Genomic DNA, 23,662 nt, shown 5'->3' with positions numbered 1-23,662 from the left:
TGTGTGAAATAATTATGAGATCAACTGTTGATCGGGGGTTTTGTGAAGCAGAATAGAGAAGTGAGCGGGTGATAGTCTGTGAACGAGACTCCCGTCGGTCTGCGTGAGGAGGAAGTCATGCCACACACGGGTAGCTGTTCATTTCCCACCGTGGCTGCCAGTTTTATGCCTTATCGACTGAAGGATAACATGTCTGTGGATGGCACTAAATTATTGTTTGAAGGCTTCCTGCAGAAAAGAAAAGATACTATGGTGAGTGACGAACTATCGTGGTATTAAATGTGGGCCCATATTTATAGAAAGTGACTTTGGTTGCCGCACATTTACTCTTTCTGTCTGTAGAAATTGAGATGGGCGACGTATTGGTTCAGGCTTCAAAATACAACCTTGTTCTTCTACACACAGAAGAATGGCAGCGCTGTGAGTAGACATACATAATGTTACAATGTTCTTTAGAAACCAGTTACACTAAATTCAGCCTCCATGGAATTTCTTGTCGATGTCCTGCTTGGTAACTGATTTCTGAAGCCACATGTCGTTTGCAGGATGGTTGCAGTGCTTGTAGAAACTGACTTGGCTAGTGTTCTTTCTTTATTTTAAAGATCTCTGAGATAAACAGTGATGTTGATGTTGCTCTCTTCACAGTCACACTTGAGAGGCTATTACTACATTTACACAGTGAGTCCTCCAGCGTCACTGCTGATATACGAGAAACCGCTTTGCAGTTGTGGAAGCTAAGTACACTCGCCTACAATTTTGAGGGAATTGTTCTCGAGTCATTCCATTTCATGCTTCGACTGTCCGACATTATTTGACAGCTTCAGATAATTTATTATAATTATTGCTTTGTCTCTACTTAGTTGTCCTAGCATTTATCTGTCTGTCCTCTTCCTGGGTCAGGTGCAGTCGGTGCGAGAGGTCCAGAGAGTTGACAGCAAGCGCTTTATGTTTGAGATCATCATGAGAAATGGAAAGACGAAAGTGTTGGTGAGTCATCGCTGTGGTTCAACCGCAAGCTGATCATCTTGCAGGCTATGAGTGTGGCAGGTCAGCTTTCAGGATGCTTTGACCAAAACCTGTCGTGTGTGTGTGTGTGTGTGTGTGTGTGTGTAGGCAGCAGAGACCGCAGCTCTCAGAAAGGAGTGGGTAGGACTTCTATGGCAAGCCATGCATCTTTCTACCTCTGTGCTTTCAGTCTCTAGAAGCACACAGTAAGTTAAAAGAGGGCTCAACTTCAACTAAGAATAGTCCACGTTCCAGGCACATGACCATTTCTCCTCCGCTCAGCCTCGAAGTGTGTGAGCAGCGAGAGAGATTGACCAGCAGCACACCCATCAGCTCGCACAGTGCGATGATGGAGTCGCTCTGTGCTCGGCCCCTCTCTGCCCCGTCAGGCCACATCCAGCATGAGGTCAGGAGCATCGTCCGCGAGGAGACCCCGTACCACAACACACCTCCAGACTGTAGCTACCAGCATCCCAATGGTGAACTTTAAATGGATTTGCCTATTTTCACCTTCATACGTAATGTTTTGGTCGGTTCTACTGACCAACTTCTCTGTTTCAGTAGTTGACAGTCCACAATGGTCCAGTGGGTTGAGCAATGCAGAGGGGCGACAAGAAGGAGACTATGACATTCTACCACTTGGAAACAGTATGATCTTAGAAAGACTTTAAATGTACTATTTAATAGAACACAACACAGAGCATGACGATGTTTAAATGTCCATCCTGGTCCGATCATGTGCTATGCCTTTGTAGAGGTTCGTGAGATCAACGCTTCAGCAGAGACGGACGAGGGCGTGTATGACTTTCCTCTCTCTTACAGGAGAGCTGATCAACATCCAAGTGAGATTACATGTTTTTTTTACAACTTTTCTATTCTTGGTTATGCAAAAATAATAATTCAATTATTGAATTAAATGTTTCATCATGTCAGACCCCACAGACAGCATCTATGATGTACCGAGTGCTCTTTTGAGGAACATGCCCGATCACACTTTAGGTAAATCCTGCTCCATGTTATTGTCACTGTCCACCTTGTCGACATTCTCGTCATAAGACAGCCAGTTGCTGAAATTGACACGTAATGATTTATGTAACCAAAGCCACATGTGCAGCAGCTGCATACATTCGATCGTCTTTACATCTCAAGTGTTCAGCGGTTTGTTTTGTGCTTGCAGAGGAGCAGCCGGAGGACGGGGTCTACTGGAGGATATGAGCGACGTCTCACTCGCCACACAGTGCAACTGTAGGACCAGACACACACACAGAGGACTGTTGCTGCCTGATATCTGTAACTTTGTGTTTAATTCTTACTGGTTTCACCGAAAACAAACTGTATTCATGCCACAGATAGATATATGTGTGAGTGCAAGTGTTTGTCGGCTTTGTATGCTCGACACGTGCAACAACCACAACAAATAGGCTCAACTGTTGTATTTATTTCAGCTTTCTATACAAGACCAAGAACTACAGAGAAGACTGCACAGACATGTTAACACATACACACTCTGGTCAGGTCACAGTCTCACTTTAGTTCACAACAGTAAAAGGACTCATTTACATATCACCGACTTGACAGTTTAAAAGTATACATCACCACCTGTATTGCTGTATTACACACTTTGGACTGGTTTGAGCTAAAACCCTTTATTGGGTTTGATGGAACATCAAAAGATGTTGCAGGAACACAATGAAAGGAAAATAAAACAGGCATGCCAACATTTACTGTGCACATCTTTATATATCTTCTTATAGTCTGTTTTCATTTCTTCTGTTTCTAGCTTTTCTTTCTGTGGGTGTTAATATTGTGGAACCTTTGAAACTAAACAAACGTTGAGTGAATGTATTGAGGAACTGGTCACAAAGTGCCTGTTTTGTTCTCATGAAGTCGTCAGCTGGTGAACGCAATTAAGATTTTTGTAAACAGGAAATGATTCCCCAGAATGACACTATCGACAACACTGTATTCACATAGGATCACATCTATCACTTGATATTCATATGTACAGGAGCAGTATTCATGAGACACAAATCATGTTGTCGTGCAGGTATTGTGTTGAAATAAAGTAAGCACAAACGAGGCCTATGCAACAAGCAATGCATAAAAGTGATTTGTGCATTCTCGATGCGTTTCTTCTCAAAAGAAAACAAGTAGAATCAACTAAAATACAAAATGATAAATTAAACATTTGGATATGAAATAATAGATAATTCCACTTAAACGAGTAGAAGCTTTCGTTTGGATCAGTTACGTTTTGTGATCATTGTCAGTTAGCAAAACAATCGTATTAATATTTGGTTCAAAGTATTTTGAAACGCTCAACACAACGCCAACATTTGCAAAAGTTAAAAGATTAGGGAAGTGCTGGTCTACGACTAGATCTAAACTGATCTGCACACATTGTCAATTCACTTTTACAATCATCTCCAGCTGGCAACTAACCTTCACTGTTAAGATAAGTGGTGTTACAGATCTCAATCAACTATTATTAGCCCCAAAGACAGACACTTGTTGAGGGAAGCTGAGTCTCAGCGTTTTACAGCACATACTCCAGATCGGACTTTTGACTTTTACTCGTTGAGCAGCAGCAGAGGTGCCAGCACAGGAAACGTAACATTTAAATTCTAAATCTGCCATGACAGTCGGCAGATTGAAAAAAAAAAAAAGTCACCGCTGCTAAATGTTTACCTGGCGAACAGACGTTGAACATAGGCTGTGGGGCTAGGTTTAGAATTGAACAAGCGATCTGCTTTGTGGCTGGAAGAGTATCTGGGCCCCACAACTTAGGCGCTGCGATGGAATCAGGCCTGGGCCTGAGATTGTTCCTTGATGAACTCCTCCAGGACGGAGATGATGCTGCAGGCTTCAGGCATGTCGCTGTGCTCCGCTCTGGCATTCTGCAGCAACACATCCCCGTTTCCGCAGCCCTGTAGGAAGAGGCAGCAGCGGAACAGGGCGTAGTGACTCATCTCTGCCTGACGCACGAAGCGCTTCAGGCTGTTCATGTCCTGGATGGCCTGCGGAGTGCGAGCGGTGGTTGATAGAGGAAGGAGGAAACAAGTTTTGTTTTAAAAGGGAAGCAATCTGAATGATAGACAGTGGAAGTTGTACTGTGTATCTGCCAAGAGGAACTGAGAGCTGTTGTCCAAAGGTTCTCAATGTTGTGGGATCAGTATCATTTAAAAAAAACCAATTACACACAAAATACTAAAGTATGCAGCACTCAACCCACGTTATAATCGGTCCATGTGTATGTTTTCTGACCTTAAGTTTGAAGTTCTCCAGAATCTGTCTGAGCAGGAAAGGATTACATCGCTCTGCAGCGTTTAGAAAGGCCTGAATCCAGTCATCACAGAAACGATTACTGACTGGGGGAGAAAACATCGTCATCGGACTGTTACGCAGATAAAAACCATCTGTCCTGGTCTGGTTTATGTCACGGCTTACCTGCGTTAGAGAGTGTGGGTGGGCTGGTGGAGCAGTCTAGGATCAGGTCAGACTGCGTGTCCTCTGAGATCGCCTTACACAGAGAAGCTGTTGTAGTGTCTTGTTGGGACAGACCCACCAAACTGGCTGCTTTGATGAACCTGGTTCAGAACACCACACATGTAACAGCTAACAAAACAGATGGTTCATTTAGGTTCTGTACTGCGTGGAAACAAACAAGAGACCGGCTCCGTTTTTAAAAGATGTGTTCGTGTAGCTACGGGGGACGTCAGCAAACTCACCGGGACACATCAGCCTTTGTCCTCTCATCGGAATTATTGAGCTCCACATGTGTGTGACTCAGCGCCTGTGTACAGAACATGTAATGACTGAAATGCATTGTTCTGGAGACAAGTTCAGTCTTGCACACACACACAGAGTTTGAATGATCAAATAAATCATTTGGATAGCCGTATTTTAAAGCATATAGTCGACAAGCATTTCAAGGAAATGCTCCCCCAAAAATACAGATAAGGACACCGTGTAAAGTTCCACTGTCGACTATTTTTCTTACAGGAGAGAGAAACTGTTCTCTTCATTTTTATTGGACACGCTGTGAGAGGAAAGAAAACGGACTCACAGCGTGCAGCAGGAAGCTGATGTTGCTCTGGACCAGCTGCACCACCCGATAAATGTGCATCACAGACTCCTCGTACCACCGGCTCAGATACGGACGCACCTCTGTCTCAAGGTTCTGCAGCTGACACACACACACACACACACACACACACACACAAATCTATATTGCATTAAAATTGTAACGGCAAAAATTAAACTTCATGACACTGTTATTACAGCCACATACCTCTGGGGTTTGCAGGCTGCTGTGCAGGCCTTGGACATATTTATCAAGTTCTAACCTAAATGTGTATTGGGTCAAGGAACTTGTCTCTTTCTCTGTACAAAGTTACAACAACGTGGCGGCAATACGACAATGCAGACAAGACCAAGGAGTATGTCAACAATTAATGCTGGAGCACCGTGCACGATGCTAATAACTGAGGTTGATTTCATGAGGACACTTTGCAATAGACAAATGTGCACAAAGGATATAAGTTCAGTCCTTTTTCAGAGCCGCCCATGAAGCAGATGACATATCCGTTTCCATCAGCATCAGGCTGTTCGGGAGACCGTTCCTGCTCCAGGAGACAGCAGTAGCAGCCCACTGCCTGCTCTGGGATACTGGGGAGAGTACATAATAACAATAATAAACACATTTGTGTTAACCAAACAGATCACCCATCAGTCCCAGAAGAAGGAACATGATCTTGAGTTGTTGTGTCACAAAGCCTTGATTGTGTGTCCCTCTTGGTTCGTATGTAGCATTACTGATGCAAAACGTTTGTTGTCACCTGAGTTCCACAGTGGCGATGTTGCCCATGCCCCCCAGCAGGGCACCTTTGCTGAGCCTCCTCGAAATGTAAGTCCGCAGCTCAGGTTCCGCCTCTGATGGAAGGCTGCTGTCGACGAGCATCAGGCTGTGGGCAGGGCAGAAAAATCAGTATGGATACGAGCAGTCGCCGGAGACAACGAGGAAGTCGGAAGCCACGCAAAGCCAATGGAGCCAATGGACCAACACGACACACAACTGAGTCACATAGCTGTAACTGTCCACCCGACACTCAGAAGTGGAGACGGGTTCAAATTGGGAGAGACCTAAAGGCCATGTAACTCAGCAGCACAGCAGTGACCAATCAGAACAAAAACCACAGATGAAAACAGCATTGATTCCATGTTGATTGGATGCCCAGTGGCAGCCCGTGGATACACCAATGCACAACAGTGAAAGCCAAAGAGAAACGACCACTGAAAGTGAGGAGAAGGGTAGGCGGGCGGCTCCTTTGTTACCTAAAGTCATCCTGACTGGTTGTGGAGTCTGCTCGTCTCTGGTTCCATGCCACATTTTCCCCAGAAGCCTCAGATCTACGACAATCGACAGTTTACTCATCACCTGGTTAGTTTTTTTTTTGTATAAATCTGGTTTTACCTGCAGTTAAAACACGGTGTCACTGTCAGCAGGTTCAGGAACAAGAGACTACAAATACTCAACAGTGAGAAATAGATTGATGTCCTGTAGGATTAGAATATTATTAGGGTTACAGTCGCTACTGTGAAGAATAACATGTCACCAAACCATACAAAAATAATTAGATATTAATAGCATTATTCCTAATACGTAAAACATGACATCGTGGACCCAACACTCTCACTGCAAATGTCCTTGCAGAAGTTGTACCACAGCTGTTAACTTTTGAAAATCATAAACTGGGACGAGCAGTGTCGACCATCACCTTGTGCCTTGATACAGATATATGGTGTAGTAGCAGTTCAGCTGAGTTTTCTGGCTGTATCCGGCAATCTCCTCGCTGTCAAAGTCATCTCTCTCTTCCACGTCAATGGAATCCTGGAAGGACGAGGTCTGGGAGGTAAACATGATCCCGATGCTGCACGGAGCGAGCGAGCGAGCAGCTACAATAAACTAAATCAAGAACGTGTTTCTATTTATTTTCTAATTTAGCTGTGCTGTGTTGGTAGATATGTATAAATGACGTCGGGATCTCCAGCTGACAGTAAAATAACAACCGCAGCAGTTGTATTAGCGGTATTCTCGTTTATGTACCTTCTGCGCATGCGTCGTCTGTGTACGTTCTCAATTATGTCCGACTGCGATTATATTACGTCACATTTATCTGTTCCTTGGCCAAGCTTCACACAAGTGTTTTAATTATGACGTGTTTGTCTTTGAATTGGGTGTGTAAATATTAGATTAGTTGTATACCTGTAAATTATGTGCTTTAAATTGTGATTGTGATTGCTAGTAACTTAAATTACCAATATTGTAATGTTAGAGTTGAATGGCTGAAACATCAATGGTGGAAATAGTCAGCGTGGGCAGATGTGAGGGGTCCGTGCTACAAATGAATTGTCCAATATGTTTAATTCTAATAACAAGTAAACAATAGTTTGGGGCCACCAGAGGGCGCCTTGAGGCCGCAGTGTCGTTCTATGTTGTTTTATGACGCTGGAGACCCGCCGCCATCTTTAATTCCCGTCGTCCTCTCCCTGTAGGTGTGTTGTTTGTATCAGCTCCAGTAGGTTAGAAGTGGTCTGACAGTCCAGGAATCATGGGGAGGAAGAAGAAGAAGCAGATGAAGCCTTGGTGCTGGTATCCTTGTTCACATTTTACATTTAGTTATTGTTCTAACGTTATCTTGTTCTTATCAGGACCTGTGTCTGTCCTCTGTTTACTAAGCTAACTCTGTACATTAACCTGAGTTTATCATCTTAACAGCCGTTTAACGTTAGCTGGCTCGCAGTATGTTGCACGATCTTGAACTTGTCGTCGGTGTTGCTTCAGTTTAATCACTAGCTCTGAAGAAAGTACTATGACAGAATAGATAATGAGTAAAACAGCATGATCGAGTTTTTCCTGAATCATAATCTCAGGTACTGTAACAGAGACTTCGATGATGAAAAGATTCTCATTCAACACCAGAAGGCCAAACATTTCAAGTGCCACATCTGTCATAAAAAACTGTACACTGGCCCCGGGCTTGCGATTCACTGTATGCAGGTGAGGAAACAATACTGCAAAGCTTTATGAAATCAAACGAAGACCTTTTGCCTGACTGTGTCACTGTTATCGCAGGTACACAAAGAGACAATTGATGGAGTTCCCAATGCAATACCTGGAAGAATAGACATTGAGCTTGAGATATATGGCATGGAGGGTATTCCCGAAAAAGACATGGAAGAGAGAAGAAGAGTGCTAGAACAAAAGAACCAAGGTATGAGCAACCAAAATACCTCAATGAAACTGTCTTGTATGCTCTATTCTATAGACGTATTATGCTCTTCCTGCTTTTCAGAGACTCAAAAGAAGAAACAGAACCAGGATGACTCCGATGAGTTCGATGAGGATGACGAGCCCGGTCCCTCCTTCCAGCAGCCTGCTGCAGGCCAACCCCAGGCCGGTTACATACCCCCTATGACCCAGCCGGGCATTCCTCCTGGCTCTGGTGCTCCAGGGATACTACCGGGCAGCTACTCGGGTAGGAAACAGTGACCTTAGATAACACGGTATGGGTATCATGCTGTTTATAGAGTTCAGTATTTACACTTAAACACATGGTTTACCTGCTGCTGCATCCTCTTTCATCCTCTTTCTTTTCTGCTACTCATAAGACTCGATTTAGACAATTATTTATGTTCTCAAGCACATTGATGGCACCAAGTGCCCCTAAAAAGATTCTGATGGTCATAGTTTGAGCAAGGTGTAAAACAAAAATAGGTGTTGCTTAATATTAATTACATAAACAGTTTTGTGATGTGATAACACACCTGCGCTTCAATTCATCTTTATGTCAGGAATCCCCCCAATGATGCCAGGTGTGCCACCAATGATGCCAGGAATGCCTCCCTTAATGCCAGGAATGCCTCCGGGGTAAATGCTCGGGGTTATTAACAAACATAGTCCTGTCTTATTAATCTCATTATATCTTTGTATTGTAAACGTGTGTATCTTCCCTGGTGTATTTAGGATGATACCAATGGGCGGGTTGATGCCTCCAGGCCCCGGGATGCCACCAATGATGCCAGGTGTGCCACCAGCTAATGATCACCTTTGATGTGAACTATTCATTTAAAATGACAATTGATTGTAACTACACTGCACCGCTGTTGTAGTGAGGCTGTACTTGTTGTGTGATGAAGTGGTTCTGCTGGTGTCACAGGCATGCCTCCTCCTGTGGGTCACCATCCAGGCCTCCCACACATGGCTCAGGTTCCCTCTGCTGCAAACGTGCTGACTAGACCTGCTGTCCTTGCTGCCACTAACCCCTCGGCCCAGCCCGATGCCACGAAGCCTCTGTTCCCCATTGCTGGACAGGTACAAACCTTTATGACACCATGTACCACGTTTCATCTCTGATGGGGCAGAACATCGCCGTCTCCTGTTGAATAAGGGGATTGTTGAAAGTAGCTCTCTGCGGTTTCTTATTCTTTACTCTTTTCCTGTGCTGCAGATGGGCAGTCGCGTTGCAAGTACAAGTGCAGACTCATCGAGCGCAGACTCTCAGTCCGCCTCCCCTAAAGCTCTGTTCCCTGTCACGTCACAAGTACGCAGCTGTCGGCCTGCTCTACTCTGACAACATGCAGCTTTACAATGAGCATGCACACCATTGTGTGTAGTTTGCCTGCTGTGCTGCACTTGGGCGGTTAATTCTATTTTATGTGACAAAGCTGTTTCAGTAAGAAATGATGAAATCCAACCATTTGCGGGGGTTGAAAATAGCAACATGCCTTTGTTGTTTTTCTTTTGCTACAAATCTGCATTTATAGAACACTACTGTAACATTTCACCTGGAAAAAATCAGAAAAGAGAGTTATGCAGGTTAGTAAAGTGGGCTTCTTATTTCTGAACTGCTGTCGGGCAACAAAGCACAGCATGCTCTTTTGGTTTTGTTTTCCTGCAGGCTTGAAGAAACAGGTTTACCTTTTGGTCATACTTCATAGGGTTACTCTCCGGAGTAACTCCAATGGTGTAAACATGTTGAAGAAATAACCGAGACCCTGTTTAACGTCATTATGAAGTGCAAATACAATATATACAATATAAATCCCAATATTCACTCAATACTGTTACGGTTTTATTTTGATGTTGACATACTCTGTTGTACTTGGCATTGGAAAAATGACGGCGGTGCAAAAATCAACTTGAATTTCTATTTCTTAACTGGCCGGCTTTTACGAAGGGGAACGTAAGAAAGTATGTTTTTCTGATTTGGGGGAACTAACCGAGATACGAGCATTAAGGGAGAGAGGAGTCCAGAGACAGTCCATCTCAAGCCTGTAAACCACACAGATATTCATGCCAAGCTTTAAATGACTATAAACTAAATGAGAGTAGCCTCAGAGTGTGACTGAAAGTGTTCCCCTGTGAAATGTGAATGCCTTTCAGCGGAGTCTCTCTGATGGTTTGGTCTTCTCTCTCCACTCAGAGCCAGCAGCCGGGGCCCCCCCACCCTCCTCCCTGTCCCTCCTCTGACCCCTCAAAGCCCACATTCCCGGCCTACACTCAGGCCACCGTAGCTGTGGTCAGCCCCAATGCTGGCAGCAGTACGGTTTCCAAACCTCCCTCTGCTGTGACCAGTAAGCCTGCTACCCTCACCACCTCCAGTGCAACCAGTAAGTTGATCCACCCCGATGAGGATATCTCGCTGGTAAGTAGTCCCTCTGCTACCGCCTCTCTTAATAGTTCATTTTTTAGCAGTGAGTAGCTTCTAAAACTGTTAATCATAGCTAAAGTCTTACTTTCTGTTCACACCAAAGTCAATAATTGGCTTTTCTTGAGTGAAATTGATTTAATAATGCTGTTTATTTATCCTGGTTGAGCTACAGAGTTTCAGCGTCAAATGATTCCTCCTCGTTTGATTTCTGTGTCTTTTTTTTAGGAAGAGTTGCGGTCTCAGTTGCCGAGGTACCAGCGCAGCGCTCCCCGCCAAGGCCAGACCAGCGCTGCTGCCCCGTCAGTCGGTCCTGTCGGGGGCATGATGGCACCTCAGCAGTCCGGCATGAGGCACCCAATACCTGGTATCCACCGCCTGCCTCTAGTTCAGAAAGACTTTACGTTGTGATGAGAATCTCTCTTAAGTGTCATTATTATGTATTTATATCGTTCATTAGTGCTATATCTTACCGTGCAACACTGAATATGTCTGAATGTGGCATGTTTTAGGGATGGTAACGTCGTTGTTTTCAGTCCGCCACTTAAATCCAGACTGAAATATCTCAACAACCATTGGATGGTTTGTCATGAGATTTTGTACAGACATTGATGGTCCCCAGAGGATGAACCCGAACTACTTTGGTGATCCCCAGACCTTTCCTATAGCGCCACCATCAGGTTAAAGTTTCAAATTGGCCAATACTTTGGTTCATGACCTAAAACCTGCCGTACTGATATTCCCATCAGCCACAGCTGTCCTTAGTTTAGGGCTAATTGACAAATATTAGCATGCTAGCTTGCTAAACTAAGATAGTGAACATGGTAAACAGAATACCTGCTTAGCATCATGGTCACTGTGAGCATGTTAGCATCCTGCTGTTAACGTTCAGCTTGAAGCGCCACTGTGCCCAATGCTGCATTCATATGATGTCATATCGTAGTTACGGAGTTCATAATTTGAATTATGTGTTCAAGTCAACGTCCGAGTTTTGATTATGACCGGTAAACAAATATGGAAGGGCCGGCAAATCCAACAAATGTGGACACCTCGCATACGCAACATCTTATAAATATGCTGTTGGATTTTCAATGACCAGAACTTTAATCTTCACACAAGCAGCTCTAATCATATGACTTGATGACAAACGCTCGCCAGTCTTTCCTATCTCTGCCGTCCATCACATAAATGCGGCAGAAGTAGATCCTGGAGCTGCTAGCATGGCTGTATGAAGTTAAGACCACATGATTTGTGCTCCTGATTCTTTTTAAATATAAAGCCGACAACAAACCTGTGTTTTCGCAGGCCAGTATGGTGGTCCACCCCAGGGGATTCCAGGCTACATGGCCGGAGGGATGCCTCCATATGGACTGGGCCCTCCCGTGGCTCCCCCAGGGTACCAGGGAGCCCCTCCACCCATGGGTATGAGACCCCCCGTCATGTCTCCTGGAGCCCGCTACTGAAGCCTGCCATCCTCTCTTCAATAGGTTTGGACACTCAACCCTTTTCTAATGTCCTCAGCTGCAAGTAGACAAGCCAGTATTGGTATTATAGTACCCCGACGTACTGTTTATTCTACTACTGAGCTCTGAGGAAGAGACACTGAATAAACGGCAAACAAAAGAGCTATAAAAGCATCACAGAGCGTTGGGAAATATTCACACTGTACCTAACCAAGACTATGCCCTGTTGTTTCAAACCCTCTCTGTTCTGTGGCTTATTTTCCTTCTCATGTTTCATTCAGGTGTATAGAAGTATAGTAGATATGGTTCGTAGTGTTGTGAAGGCGCTGGAGTTACATGGGCAGTTCCCACCCTTTATCAAGGCAAGTCTTATGTAAATCCCTTTCTGTTCTAAGCTAAACAGTGAGGCCTTCACAGCACGTAGTGCTGTTGGACTTTGTGTCCCCAACTTTGTTTGGTGAGGGCTTCAAATATCTGTTTATGCATTCATTCTGTTTCATGTTTATAGTTTCTACAACCCTAAATAGTTGAAGTACGAAATGAAGTGGCATATGCATTTGCTGTAAAACTGTACTGTAATAAAATGTGGCAAAAATGTAAGACTCTTCTTTGCGGGACGCGAGTGGGAAAAGAGACGTCGCAGCAGGTTTGTACTCCACACGTTGAACAGTATCAACAGAAATGTGCTTCTATGCTTTTTGAGTTGGAAATTAAAAATGTTGGTGAATGTTTTATTTAGGCTCTGAGCAGTGTATTGTTTATCTTTGTTATTATTGATGCTCTGTACATGGCGTGTAAGTTGTACAGCTGCATAACTTCCGGGTGGCTGTAGTGCTAAAACCCCGATTTCTCTTCTCCCTGTAGCGATGCCATGGGGGACTGGCTGAGGCCCTGTCTCAGTGTAGCCCTGTTTCAGCCCGAGGCAAGTCTCACCATTTTCTGTCTTCTCATTCATTACCAGGGGCCCTCACAGCTTACACGCTGTTGGATCGCAATGTCCCCAAACTTGCAGCAAGTTTGGTGAAGGCCCTTGTTTGTGTTTTCTTCAGGCATGTTGGCTCATGTTTACTAAGCTTTTGGTTTTATTTAGTCCTACAGTCGACAGCAGTTTACTGCCTGAAACATTTACCGGGCGGTGAAAAGTCAAATAATTAGTTACAGACGGCATTAACGGCCAGACACATACAGACAATGTTTTGTTGGGAGGTTTGTGATGAAAACATATGCGTGTAAAATGGCTTCACTACTTAATCCTGTTTGTTTCATCAGCTGTCCTCACTTGATCATTTGCATTTAACTACTTGCATGAAGGAGAATCCGTACCAGTAACAGGTTAGTTAAAGCTGTAAGTACCACTGCTGTGATTTTAATTTCTTTCAACCTGTGTTTTGTGTGCGCACACAATGATGTCTGTCACCTTTTCATGAAAAACATGAAACGAGCTCTGAACAATTCTTCAGCATTTTACATGAATGGCAGCCGTTTGGTTGTGTGATTGTTAGGAATAACTCGGGGCATAAATGGTTAATATTGAAGTGTGCAACACATTTCTATCTGCTGAATGTTATTGCTTCTCAACATAGTTTTGATGGGAATAACCTCCATTTAAACTGATGATTTAATTATTGTTAATACAGGCAGAGTCTTCTCTGGTAAGTATGAGTGCCTCACGTCTGTCATTTATGCTAATGCTAAAATGCTAACGGGCGTGTTCAGGGAGTGGCACCAACCACTCCAGGTGTGTCTTTCTGGTCTGGGGCGGGGCCTTACTTTTTGTCCACACAGGCTCATTTATTGAAGTTTCGCTGACACTTTATACTTTATTTTTGATTTGTTTTTGTGTGCAACCAACTTTTGAAAGTACAATTACTTTAAAGGTTCTCAATCACGCATTCAGAGCAGAGGAAGTGGAAGATTCATATTTGTACAGTGCCACTGTGTTGTGATTAGAAGGTCTATTTATCTTTTTAAATGAAGATTTGAAGCAGAGGAATGGAATAAGTTGTAGGATACTGTAATTAATTAAAGTAGATATGAGTAGTGGAAACAAAGGGTCAACTAATGCCATTCCGATGTGTGTGTGTGTAATATGATTCATATCATAATTCATATCACCCCAGTCAAAAGAGTCTGGACAAGCCACTGTTTGCTAATCCAGTTAATCTTCACCAATAAAAGTATACATGTTCTCCTGCTTGTATATTTCATACCTTATGACGGTAGCCAGTTTAGAAGCTTCTGTATTTATTTTTTTGAGCTTTTAAGTTATGTGAAAAACTGAAGCTTGATCGTGAATATTTGTTTTAGGATCGGTCCGTCTACTAGATTTTATTTGTGATTTCTCTACTAATGTCTGAATATAAACTTTTTTCTTTCAATAAACAAGTTCATAAACCCTTAATGTCTCTGTAATGCCTTTCACCATATTCTCATCCTTGTATTTGGAAACACTAACCAGTTACTGCTTGATACAATCAGAATATTGTCTTAAGAGTCTGTCAACAGCAATAATGTTGTGATTTTAAAGAGGCATAGTGCAATGATCATAATTCATTCAAGGCACATTTTTCGAAGAACAGCTGCACAGACTTCATGTCAATAAACTTTGCACATACAAAAACACTGAGGAGGAAACCCCATCTTTACTCTGCCTCCTTCAGTTTAGCCGGTCAGAAATGTATCATTTGTTCTGAATGCATTTATTTCCAGTCTAACTTGAATTAATGGAGGCTTACAAATGTTAAATTCTGTGGTTGCCTGTGAAATCGAATGACTTTAATTTATACAGTAAATGTTAAAGGTACAGTGTGTAGCATTTTAGGGGATCTATCGGAAGTAGAATACAGTGTAATAAGTTTATAATGACCTGTAACTAATAGTTTTTGTCAGCATAGAATGAATCCTTTGTATTTACATAGAGCCGGTCCTCTAGGCGGTACTAATAAGTGGTTTTGAGACCCATGTTCTGTTGTGAAAACCAGTTTATCCCACATTGAAATTCCTTTCAGCGTCAGTCATATATGCTACCGTCAGCATACTGTCCTCTGTGGTCAAAGTGCACGACTACTCCGGTCTCTATTAAAACGTTTTTGAATGAGTTAACCAGAAGTAATACTATGTTGTCTCGCTTGATGCTGCTAGAGTGCCGTTACTCAATGCGAGGGCAGTGCACTCACAATCGTTCATAGGCGCAGGTAGAGTTTGGCAAAACCGAGAAGAAGTTAAAGAATGGAGGACGTGGGTCAGTTGACTCCTCTTTGCTGTTGAGTTTTACCATTGATAAGTATTAAAAGGACAGTTGCTGTTGTGGCTTTCTTCTAAAATCTAACAGCCATGTTTTTTTCTTATGTTCAAATTCAGTTTAAGGGCAACAAACTGACTTGTTTCGCGCCTTTGGCTTTCTACACATCTGGCTTGGTTAATTTGGTCAGAGCACAATAGAATACAAAAATAAAGTGAATCGAATATTTAACTAAAATGCTATGATTAGCATTGCATCAATCACCTATTCGCTAAACTATCTCAAGAACCTTTGTCAACATCTGGTGGGGATGAGTCCACCTACAGGTGGGAGACTGACCATCTGGTGATCTGGTGCAGGTTGAACAACCTAGAGCTCAACGCTCTAAAGACAGTGGAGATGGTTGTGGATTTCCGGAAGAAAGCAGCCCCAATCTCTGTGTGACTCACCCGTCGACGCTGTGGAGTCCTTCCACTTCCTGGGCTCCATCATATCCCAGGACCTCAAGTGGGAGCTGAACATCAGCTCCATCACCAGGAAGGCTGAGCAGAGGATGTACTTCCTGAGGCAGCTGAAGAAATTCAACGATGCACTTCTACACTGCCATCATTGAGTCCATCCTCTGCTCCTCCATCACAGTCTGGTACAGTGCAGCCACTGCCAAGGACAAGGGTAGGCTGCAGCGCATCATTCGCTCTGCCGAGAGGGTGATTGGCTGCAATCTGCAGTCCCTCCAGGACTTGTTCACTTCAAGAACCCTGAAGCGAGCAAGAAGGATTGTAGCCAACCCCTCTCACCCTGGACAAAAACAGTTTGTGCCCCTTCCATCTGGCAGGAGGCCCAGGAGGAACAAGACCTCACATGAACAGTTTCTTTCTGTCGGCAGTCTGGCTCATTAACAGAGCCCGGGACCCCCACTGACTGTCATCCCGAGGACAAGTTCCTACCGGTCACTCCCCTGCATCTCTTCTATTACAGCTCACGAGTTTATAGCCTCGTTATGCGTTTGTGCACTTTATTCTATATGTTTCTACTTTGCACTGTTGATTGTTAAATGTTACGCACCTCCCGGCATGTCAAATTCCTTGTATGGTCAACATACCATAGCAATAAACGGTTCAGATTCTGATCTGGGATCCACAGGGTGCATTAGAGTCTTTTTTGTCAAGTTACTGCATTTCATAGCGTAGAACAAAAGGTTTAAATGTCATTAGCTTGTGTTTAACCACATATATTAAAAACATATTTGGGATAAAGGACCCAGAAGTGCAGAAATGTTAACTCAGGTTTTAAGACTCACTCTTGCAAAATCCCCCCCTCCCAAAAACACCCAAACCTGCTAGTACACTGCCAAATAAGTTACTGTCAAAAACAACACAGAGCTTAAGATTGTTTGATTTTAATGTCAAGAAAATGAATCATCATTGACGCGTTTGTCGTTCTTGGGCTACTTGCTGTTGAAAACCATCAAAGGGCCAAGTGTTACAGTTCCACCGGCCACGATTTCTGAAACACAAAAACAGTCATAAGAGGACATTTTGCACAGAAATACCACAGCATTTTGCACAGAAATACCACAGGTTTGAACAATTTATGAAAATCTTAGGATCTACAGCATACCTTCAGCGATCTGAGGTCTCACATTTGTGTCATAGCCTGGAGTACTTTTGTAACAGATCCTGTCACAACAGCGACACACATCCCTGCCATCCTCATTCATCCATCTGGTAAGAAATTATACAAATTTATTCATAAAACCTTTGAAATTTTACAGTCTACGTTAATATATTTGCAGTTTGTATAATGGGTGGAGACACCCTAAAGCCTACATTTGAACAACTTTTCACAAGGCAGCATAGAAAACACATAGATTTAAACATAAGATTACAGACATCGTAATAGTTCAGTCTTGGTTAAACTAAATAAATAAAAAAAAAGAAAGCGATTTCAATGATCCACCAGCAGCAGAGTTGAGTAAAAACTTTCCAAACCTGTACGAGGCTTTGTATAGTAAATTAATACACAAAATAAAATCACCTTGAATGTACATAATTGCAGGCCTTGTTGATGGGGCTGCTCATCCACATTTCAGAGGTTGCTTTCAGCTGGCAAGTGATGAATATCTAAACAAATATATAGATATCACAGAAATGTCAACATACAACATCGGAGCATTTCCAAACACGTTTAAATCATCCGAGTTATGAACGTGGCTCACTGAGTTCCTCGAATCCTCGTAAAACAGGAAAACATCAAGCTGCAGTTGAAGCGAAGAAGCACTCGTTCTGGGTTGGAATAGTGCGTTTGATCCTTCCTCTTTTGCATCAGTGAGGCACCTGACAAATAAATGTTATCAATCAAGACAAACGCCAGTTTTTTTGTTTCATACTGCGAAGCTTACTGAGCTACTCTCACCCATGGTTTTCAATGAACTTGTATCTGGGAACGGACATTGCGTCAGGTGACAGAGTGACGACACAGCTGTCGATGAAGAGCCGTCTTTGTTCTGAGTCAGGACCAGTGTAAGATGCCTTGAGGTGTAAGAGTCCTCCAATGTAGAAGGTCCTGGAGAATGTCTCACTCGTCCAGTCATCTAAATGTAGACACACCTCACTGCATGCACACTTAACAACAAAAACAAAAGTTGTACACACGTACCAGTCATCAGCTTGAGAGAGAAAGCAGCGATTGAAACCTCTGCAGGAGTGGAGGGGGCCAGGTGCAGCTGCTGATCAATGCTGCTCACAAGGTGTGTCCTGTCACAGAGAAGTTAAATAGTCAGCCACAAATGAAGTCAAAAAACAGCTTCTTCGTCCAAAAAAAACCCCCCAAATATCTCACCTTTTATAGTGACAGGAAACGGGAACTACAGCCTGCATCCTTCTTGTAATGCCATGATAACTGGCAGCTGGTGATACTATCAACTTGTTTGAGTAGATCACAGCATCATCAGATATCTAGAGACAAATATAAAGACATTTAAAATCAGGGAACATTCTGGAAAAAGTCAAAACATTTACTCAGCCACAGATATATCCATCATCATGTATCAATCAGCAACTTACAGTTAATTTGGAGCCACAGTCCTGCAGTCCAGCTTCAATGACATATTCAGAGTCACCGGCAGCAACAGCTCGGCACTGAGTTCTCTGTGAATGCTCTGGTTCTCCTAAATAAAGCTCCTCTAGATAAACAAGGCGTCCATTGTTAAACAGGTCAGCTTTTACCACAATGATCATGGACGCGTCGGTGCATTGTACACGGACGGTGGATCCATCATTGAATTGTGGCCTGCTGATGTCTTCTGCATCAATTGTGAATTTGGCAGATTTATATTCCCTTCCTTCAGCATCTATCATAGGTCCATCTTTCAAGGTCCGAACGGCATCTGCAACACCAAAAGCAAAAGATATCATCAGGGCCAGAGAGGCTGAGTGAACTGCGATCACCATTGTGCTCTTTTCTCAGTAGGACGACGCTGCAGAGCCTCCTGCTCAACACAATCACTAAGGCAAGTAGGCGAATGAGAATTTAAGAAATCCAAACTGTACTGTATCTTAAGTAAGGTTCAAACACTCAATCTTAAATACTTCCCAGTTCAGACCAATCAAATCACATGGAGACGACAGCTGGACGCAATTATTCATCAACTGATGGGGGAGAATTAAAGCTGCAGTCACCCTGAGATACAAGCCTGTGATTGGCCCACACTTAGCCAGTGGCACGCCTGGATATTGTTCATAGGGGTGTCCAGAGGGGGCCACTGAAGATATTGGGTTGGCACACCAAAACCAAAAGCTGTTAACTGACTTTCAGCAATTCTATTCTGCTGTTGTAGGAGGCTACATGGGCTAGTTGAGATCTAGTCAATACGAGAGCGAAGGAATCACATACCGATGTACTTTGGCTTCATATTTCAGTTAATGTTACGAATGATCTGTGTATCGACTAATACCGGTACAGTTACCATTTTGAGTTCAACAATCCAGTTTTAATGTGTTGCATATGTTCGGAAATATATTGTTCTTCAAATTGTCCTTTTCCTTAAAAAGTCAAATATATAGCTTTAATTTGGAGTACATTGATTGTAAGGAACAAAACATTTACCAGGAGCAAGCCTACTCAAGTTTAAAAACACCTCACAAAGGCCCACCTTACGAATAATTAACTCACGGGTCAACAACCCCCCCTTGGCAATGCCGCTGCACCCATCATTTTATAATATGCTGCCCAATTTCATTTTATTGTAAACTCATATCTGAGACATGTTTTTATTTACACCAGTTTTTGTTTTAAAGATTGTTGGTACATGGCCACTTCACTTAATTTTCTGGATTTCCCAATGAATCAAAAATAATGCTAGAAGCTGTAATCGTACCTACCTCATTCAGGTTTTGATACATCTGGTATTTGACACGTCTCCCCTAAAACTGTTTGAACGAAATCAAAGCTCAGGACTTGCCTAACTGAACCAGAATGGCCTCACTAATGTACATTTGTAAGATGTAGTGAAGTTTCCACCTCCAGTCTGCACTTTTGAAACAGTGTGACATTTTTCATCCAGAGTATAAAGTTTGCATTAATATTCAGACCAAACACCTTCACAGTTCTGCAGTGAACCATATTTCTTGCAGTTTTGGGTCTCAGCTGTGCACGCTACATTTGAACCCTTCTGTGGATGCTTCCATCACAGTGATGAAACAAGTGTCAAACTAATTCCTAATTGAATAGATGGTGCGTCCACATTGGAAAGGTGTCGAGGTATACTGAAGCGGCCAGCATGCAAACTAAATATGCTGTTTTTGACGTTGAAACTAGAGAAAGTTGGTGAGACACCAGAGAGCACAGAAAACTGGTTTTAGGCTCACATTTTGCCTTCTCTGCCGTTTGGACAGTAGTATTTTAAAGTTGGTTTGACTAAATTCATATTTGTAGTATACTTACATTTTGTACAAGGAGGAAACATCAACATTGAGGTGGCAAAACTACATTTAGAAAGCAGGCATATTCAGCTAGCTGCAAATCGGGAACCTCTTGCTTGATTCCACTAAAGCTTACACGCTGGTCCTTTCAACAGTGTTTATTTTTTACAACATCACATACAATTTAAAAATATAGATTATATTCCGGGGTCATTTGCATCTGAAAGGGCATTTCCTGTTGCATTTGATATTTTGGTCACATCCACAGTAAACTGAGCAGTTGGGCTGACATCGCCGAGGTCTGCTGTGATGTTTTTGTCCAGCGCTGCTCCCTCTGATTTCAAGCCGACGTCAGGGGATGTCTTTCCTAGAAGAGCAGAGTCTTCTACAGCATTTTCATCTGTAATTAGAGTGAGTTTTAATTGCCATGCCACAGTGCCATTTAAAGAAAATCAGTGTTCAATCGTTCCATATTTTACCTTCAAGATCTGTTTCACTTTTGACATCGTCATTCTTCTTAGAATCAAAAGTCTGAATCACCACCTCGTCTGGTGTGGATTGAGAACCAAGAAGCAGTCCCTTCTTCTGATCTAGGATAGAAATATAATTTTTCATTAAGATCTTTCGCTGCAGAGCATAAAATGCTTAGAAATCATCAAAACAAGGGGCAAATACAAGTAAGAGTTAGCAAAGGTAAATCATCACTTTAGAGTTAAACTCTTACCAACTTTGTTGTTTATTCCACTTCTCCACTGGCCGCCAATTTTATCAACAGCAGGAAGCTCCTCCTCAGGTATTGGCTCACTTTTCTGTTTGGCAGGCAAGACCATCATCGGACCCACTCTTGCCTCCTGTTCCAACACTAAGCAGAACAATTACAAGTCCAAAACCATGTTTGAATCCTGACGTCATAAAACATTTAGGCTCCTGAAATGAATCATGAAAACATCTGCAGCCAAGATATCCATTATACAAGTTTCTGTAAGAATCCAACCTGTATTGGTCCTCGGTCTGCTCCTCGTGAACGGTTCAGGCTTATCTGAATTTATAAACCCACGAGGACCAAACTTTCCGGGGCTGCTGGGCTTATCGTGACTTTGACAATACCCACATAAATAGTCGTTACGATCAGCTGACCTCCATCTGAAAAGCAATTTAGATATTCACACTTCCTCATTTACTCTCAGTTTGTATAGAGACACATTTCGGGCTGGATCTCACTTGCCTTCCATTTAAAAGCGTGCACGCCTTATTTGGTGTATCCGCATCATTTGCTGGTACGGCATTCAGGTGACATGTGATGTAGAGCTTTCAGAGGGAAACAGTAAGTGTGGGAAAACAATCTACATGTGTAATAATGTACGGAGCCAAGTAAAGTAGAGCCTTACCTGTCCTTGGTCCTCATTATGAAACCTAAAGGCATCAATGTTAAACTGGAGCTTGTCATCCTGTGTCCTGGATAAGAAGTGGGCCCTAGAACCTGGAAGCTCAGAGTCAACCAAGCACCTATGAAGGGGGAGGATTTTAGAGTTGTGCTAGTAGTAGCTAATCTTCCCTTCAATGCAGTTGTGTGGTTGAGTTAAGACCCGAATCTGACTCACTGATCAATGACGTTTTTAGAAGTCTAGAAAACAAGTCAAACCAATGTGTAATCTCATGTTTTCTAGGTTGCCCTTTGGTTCACCATGAAGTTGCAGCCTTGCAAGTGCTTACCCATTTTCAACAAAGACGTATCTGGGAACAGAGTGTATATCGGGGGTAAGTGTAGCCACACAGCTGCTCACAAACACTCGGAGCCCCATGTGATGACCAACTCTGACTGAGGCTTCGATGTTGATGGGCTCACCGATGTAAAACACATTAGAGCTTCTTCGAGAACGCCAGTCATCTGCACAAAAATTATAAAATATGCATAAATACTGATTGCAAATAAGCCAAAACACAACATAAGAAGTGAAGGAAACCTACTCGTCATGATTCTCAAGTCAAACGCCAAAGTCGCCTCTACAGCTTGGTTAGACATGAAGGGGATCCAGGTGGGCATGAGTGAAATACTGGACAAACTGTACTTCCTAAGAAACAAAAAAACATTTCCAAAATAGAGACAGTGTCTGGAGAGCTTTAAAAATATGAGATTTAAAAGACAGACCTTTCATAATGACACTCAAGTGGAATCACAGCCTCATCCATTCGAACCACCCCGTATGGAGAGGCCACAGGAGAGTAGATGAGAAGGTTTGTGTAGACCAGAGCGTCTTCAGTCATCTGTGGAGAGTACATGCATTTAAAACTAGTCTAGCGTATAATAAATAAATTAAAATAAATCCATCATTACCCAATGTTTGGTGCCGCAGTCCATGAGTCCAACAAGGATTCTGTACTCATCTCCTGAAGACGTTGTAGCTCTACAGTAATCATCGTGCTCCACTCCAAGGCGTAATTCGTCGCCATTAACAGGAAATCCAACTCCAAACAGGTCAGCTTTGATAATAATCTCCAACGAGTCTGGATGGCAGGTCAGTTGGACAGTATTCACCTGCTCTGGTTCCTCGGCTGGAGCCTTTTGTTGCAGAGTGTGTTGGGAGCTCCCTGTGGTCTGAGGTCTTTTAAATAAACCATGTTGTGCATATTCTTTGGAAGGAAAAGCAAAAGATGACCTGAAACAGATTCCAACCAGGAGGCTAACCCAAAAACACAAGGTCTTCATAGCAGCAAAAAAACCAGCAAAATGGTTCAGAATGCAACCTGTCCTCCTGTCTGACCCACAAGACAACACATCAGTCTGAGCAGTGAAGCGTTTTTAACTTCATATTCAGACAATCAGCTTCTTCAGAACAGCACTGCACACCTGAGCCTAATCATCCACTAATCAGCCAGTAATTGGTTTCACACCCTCTCAGACTCAAGACCAAAGTCTGATGAAGTTGAGGATTCAACCATATTTGAATATGTCAAAACATTTCCCACATTTGCTTTATTGCGTGTTTCTTTGGAAACACCATTTCCCATGTTTTTTTTCATAATGTTTGAACTGCATTTCTGTATTGAATGTTTTTGCAGTTTTGATGCACTGTGACTCACAATTGAACTTCCAAAGAAACACGCAATGAAGCTAATATGTGGGAAATGTTTTAACATATTCAAATATGGTTGAATCCTCCTCAACTTCATCAGACTTTGGTCTTGAGTCTGAGAGGGTGTGAAACCAATTACTGGCTGATTAGTGGATGATTAGGCTCAGGTGTGCAGTGCTGTTCTGAAGAGGCTGATTATCTGAATATGAAGTTAAAAACGCTTCACTGCTCAGACTGATGTGTTGTC

The 23,662-nt window shown here is 42.8% G+C and overlaps 5 protein-coding genes across 6 annotated transcripts; 2 read left to right on the top strand and 3 right to left on the bottom strand.

The window, feature by feature from the left end:
• The first annotated feature begins 116 nt into the window (after positions 1-116).
• Positions 117-2,316, top strand: LOC306786851 (uncharacterized protein). Its single transcript, XM_079281741.1, has 10 exons — positions 117-252; positions 343-420; positions 646-678; positions 901-987; positions 1,114-1,211; positions 1,288-1,484; positions 1,570-1,653; positions 1,761-1,847; positions 1,939-2,004; positions 2,183-2,316. Exons 1-10 carry the CDS (start codon positions 118-120, stop codon positions 2,218-2,220), a joined length of 903 nt encoding a protein of 300 aa, XP_079137867.1. The 5' UTR covers position 117; the 3' UTR covers positions 2,221-2,316.
• Positions 2,317-3,776: 1,460 nt separating this feature from the next.
• On the bottom strand, positions 3,777-7,096 carry cUnh17orf75 (chromosome Un C17orf75 homolog). 2 transcript variants are annotated; one of them, XM_079281739.1, is made up of 10 exons: positions 6,783-7,096; positions 6,340-6,414; positions 5,844-5,969; positions 5,545-5,673; positions 5,297-5,357; positions 5,072-5,191; positions 4,734-4,798; positions 4,453-4,592; positions 4,270-4,373; positions 3,777-4,022 (listed from the first exon to the last, which is right to left on the bottom strand). In XM_079281739.1, exons 1-10 carry the CDS (start codon positions 6,923-6,925, stop codon positions 3,807-3,809), a joined length of 1,179 nt encoding a protein of 392 aa, XP_079137865.1. In that variant the 5' UTR covers positions 6,926-7,096; the 3' UTR covers positions 3,777-3,806. The 2 variants fall into 2 exon arrangements, with proteins under 2 accessions (XP_079137865.1, XP_079137866.1); XM_079281740.1 differs by having other exon boundaries at positions 5,072-5,185.
• A 464-nt stretch (positions 7,097-7,560) lies between these two features.
• On the top strand, positions 7,561-14,392 carry LOC306786884 (BUB3-interacting and GLEBS motif-containing protein ZNF207-like). The gene is made up of 10 exons (XM_079281796.1): positions 7,561-7,657; positions 7,939-8,065; positions 8,141-8,279; positions 8,361-8,543; positions 8,860-8,935; positions 9,032-9,090; positions 9,225-9,379; positions 10,491-10,712; positions 10,944-11,082; positions 12,021-14,392. Exons 1-10 carry the CDS (start codon positions 7,617-7,619, stop codon positions 12,176-12,178), a joined length of 1,299 nt encoding a protein of 432 aa, XP_079137922.1. The 5' UTR covers positions 7,561-7,616; the 3' UTR covers positions 12,179-14,392.
• Positions 14,393-16,901: 2,509 nt separating this feature from the next.
• Positions 16,902-19,822, bottom strand: LOC306786712 (zona pellucida sperm-binding protein 3-like; the record flags this gene model as incomplete). The annotated part of the gene is made up of 8 exons (XM_079281558.1): positions 16,902-16,925; positions 17,468-17,542; positions 17,638-17,755; positions 17,835-18,012; positions 18,078-18,175; positions 18,261-18,376; positions 18,485-18,877; positions 19,802-19,822. 8 exons carry the CDS (start codon positions 19,820-19,822, stop codon positions 16,902-16,904), a joined length of 1,023 nt encoding a protein of 340 aa, XP_079137684.1.
• A 716-nt stretch (positions 19,823-20,538) lies between these two features.
• LOC306786711 (zona pellucida sperm-binding protein 3-like) lies at positions 20,539-23,048 on the bottom strand (the record flags this gene model as incomplete). The annotated part of the gene is made up of 10 exons (XM_079281557.1): positions 20,539-20,708; positions 20,821-20,931; positions 21,066-21,203; positions 21,336-21,484; positions 21,567-21,649; positions 21,730-21,847; positions 22,055-22,229; positions 22,310-22,413; positions 22,491-22,606; positions 22,677-23,048. 10 exons carry the CDS (start codon positions 23,046-23,048, stop codon positions 20,539-20,541), a joined length of 1,536 nt encoding a protein of 511 aa, XP_079137683.1.
• Between the last annotated feature and the right edge of the window lie 614 nt (positions 23,049-23,662).

The sequence above is a fragment of the Melanostigma gelatinosum genome (genome assembly GCF_949748355.1).
Source record: "Melanostigma gelatinosum genome assembly, chromosome: 13".
Taxonomy (NCBI): domain Eukaryota; kingdom Metazoa; phylum Chordata; class Actinopteri; order Perciformes; family Zoarcidae; genus Melanostigma; species Melanostigma gelatinosum.
The sequence above is the reverse complement of the archived record's forward strand: the minus strand, read 5'-3'. Positions and strand labels throughout refer to the sequence as shown.

Excerpts from the sequence above, each read along its gene's own strand:
- cUnh17orf75 (XM_079281739.1), bottom strand. The coding sequence starts at position 6,925 with ATGTTTACCTCCCAGACCTCGTCCTTCCAGGATTCCATTGACGTGGAA. Across the intron at positions 5,970-6,339 it reads ACCAGTCAGGATGACTTTAG|CCTGATGCTCGTCGACAGCA; the intron begins GTAACAAAGGAG and ends CCCTGCCCACAG. Across the intron at positions 4,593-4,733 it reads ACAAAGGCTGATGTGTCCCG|GTTCATCAAAGCAGCCAGTT; the intron begins GTGAGTTTGCTG and ends GTTCTGAACCAG.
- LOC306786884 (XM_079281796.1), top strand. The coding sequence starts at position 7,617 with ATGGGGAGGAAGAAGAAGAAGCAGATGAAGCCTTGGTGCTG. Across the intron at positions 8,280-8,360 it reads GCTAGAACAAAAGAACCAAG|AGACTCAAAAGAAGAAACAG; the intron begins GTATGAGCAACC and ends CCTGCTTTTCAG. Across the intron at positions 11,083-12,020 it reads CATGAGGCACCCAATACCTG|GCCAGTATGGTGGTCCACCC; the intron begins GTATCCACCGCC and ends GTGTTTTCGCAG.
- LOC306786851 (XM_079281741.1), top strand. The coding sequence starts at position 118 with ATGCCACACACGGGTAGCTGTTCATTTCCCACCGTGGCTGCCAGTTTT. Across the intron at positions 253-342 it reads AGAAAAGAAAAGATACTATG|AAATTGAGATGGGCGACGTA; the intron begins GTGAGTGACGAA and ends TTCTGTCTGTAG. Across the intron at positions 679-900 it reads GCTATTACTACATTTACACA|GTGCAGTCGGTGCGAGAGGT; the intron begins GTGAGTCCTCCA and ends TTCCTGGGTCAG.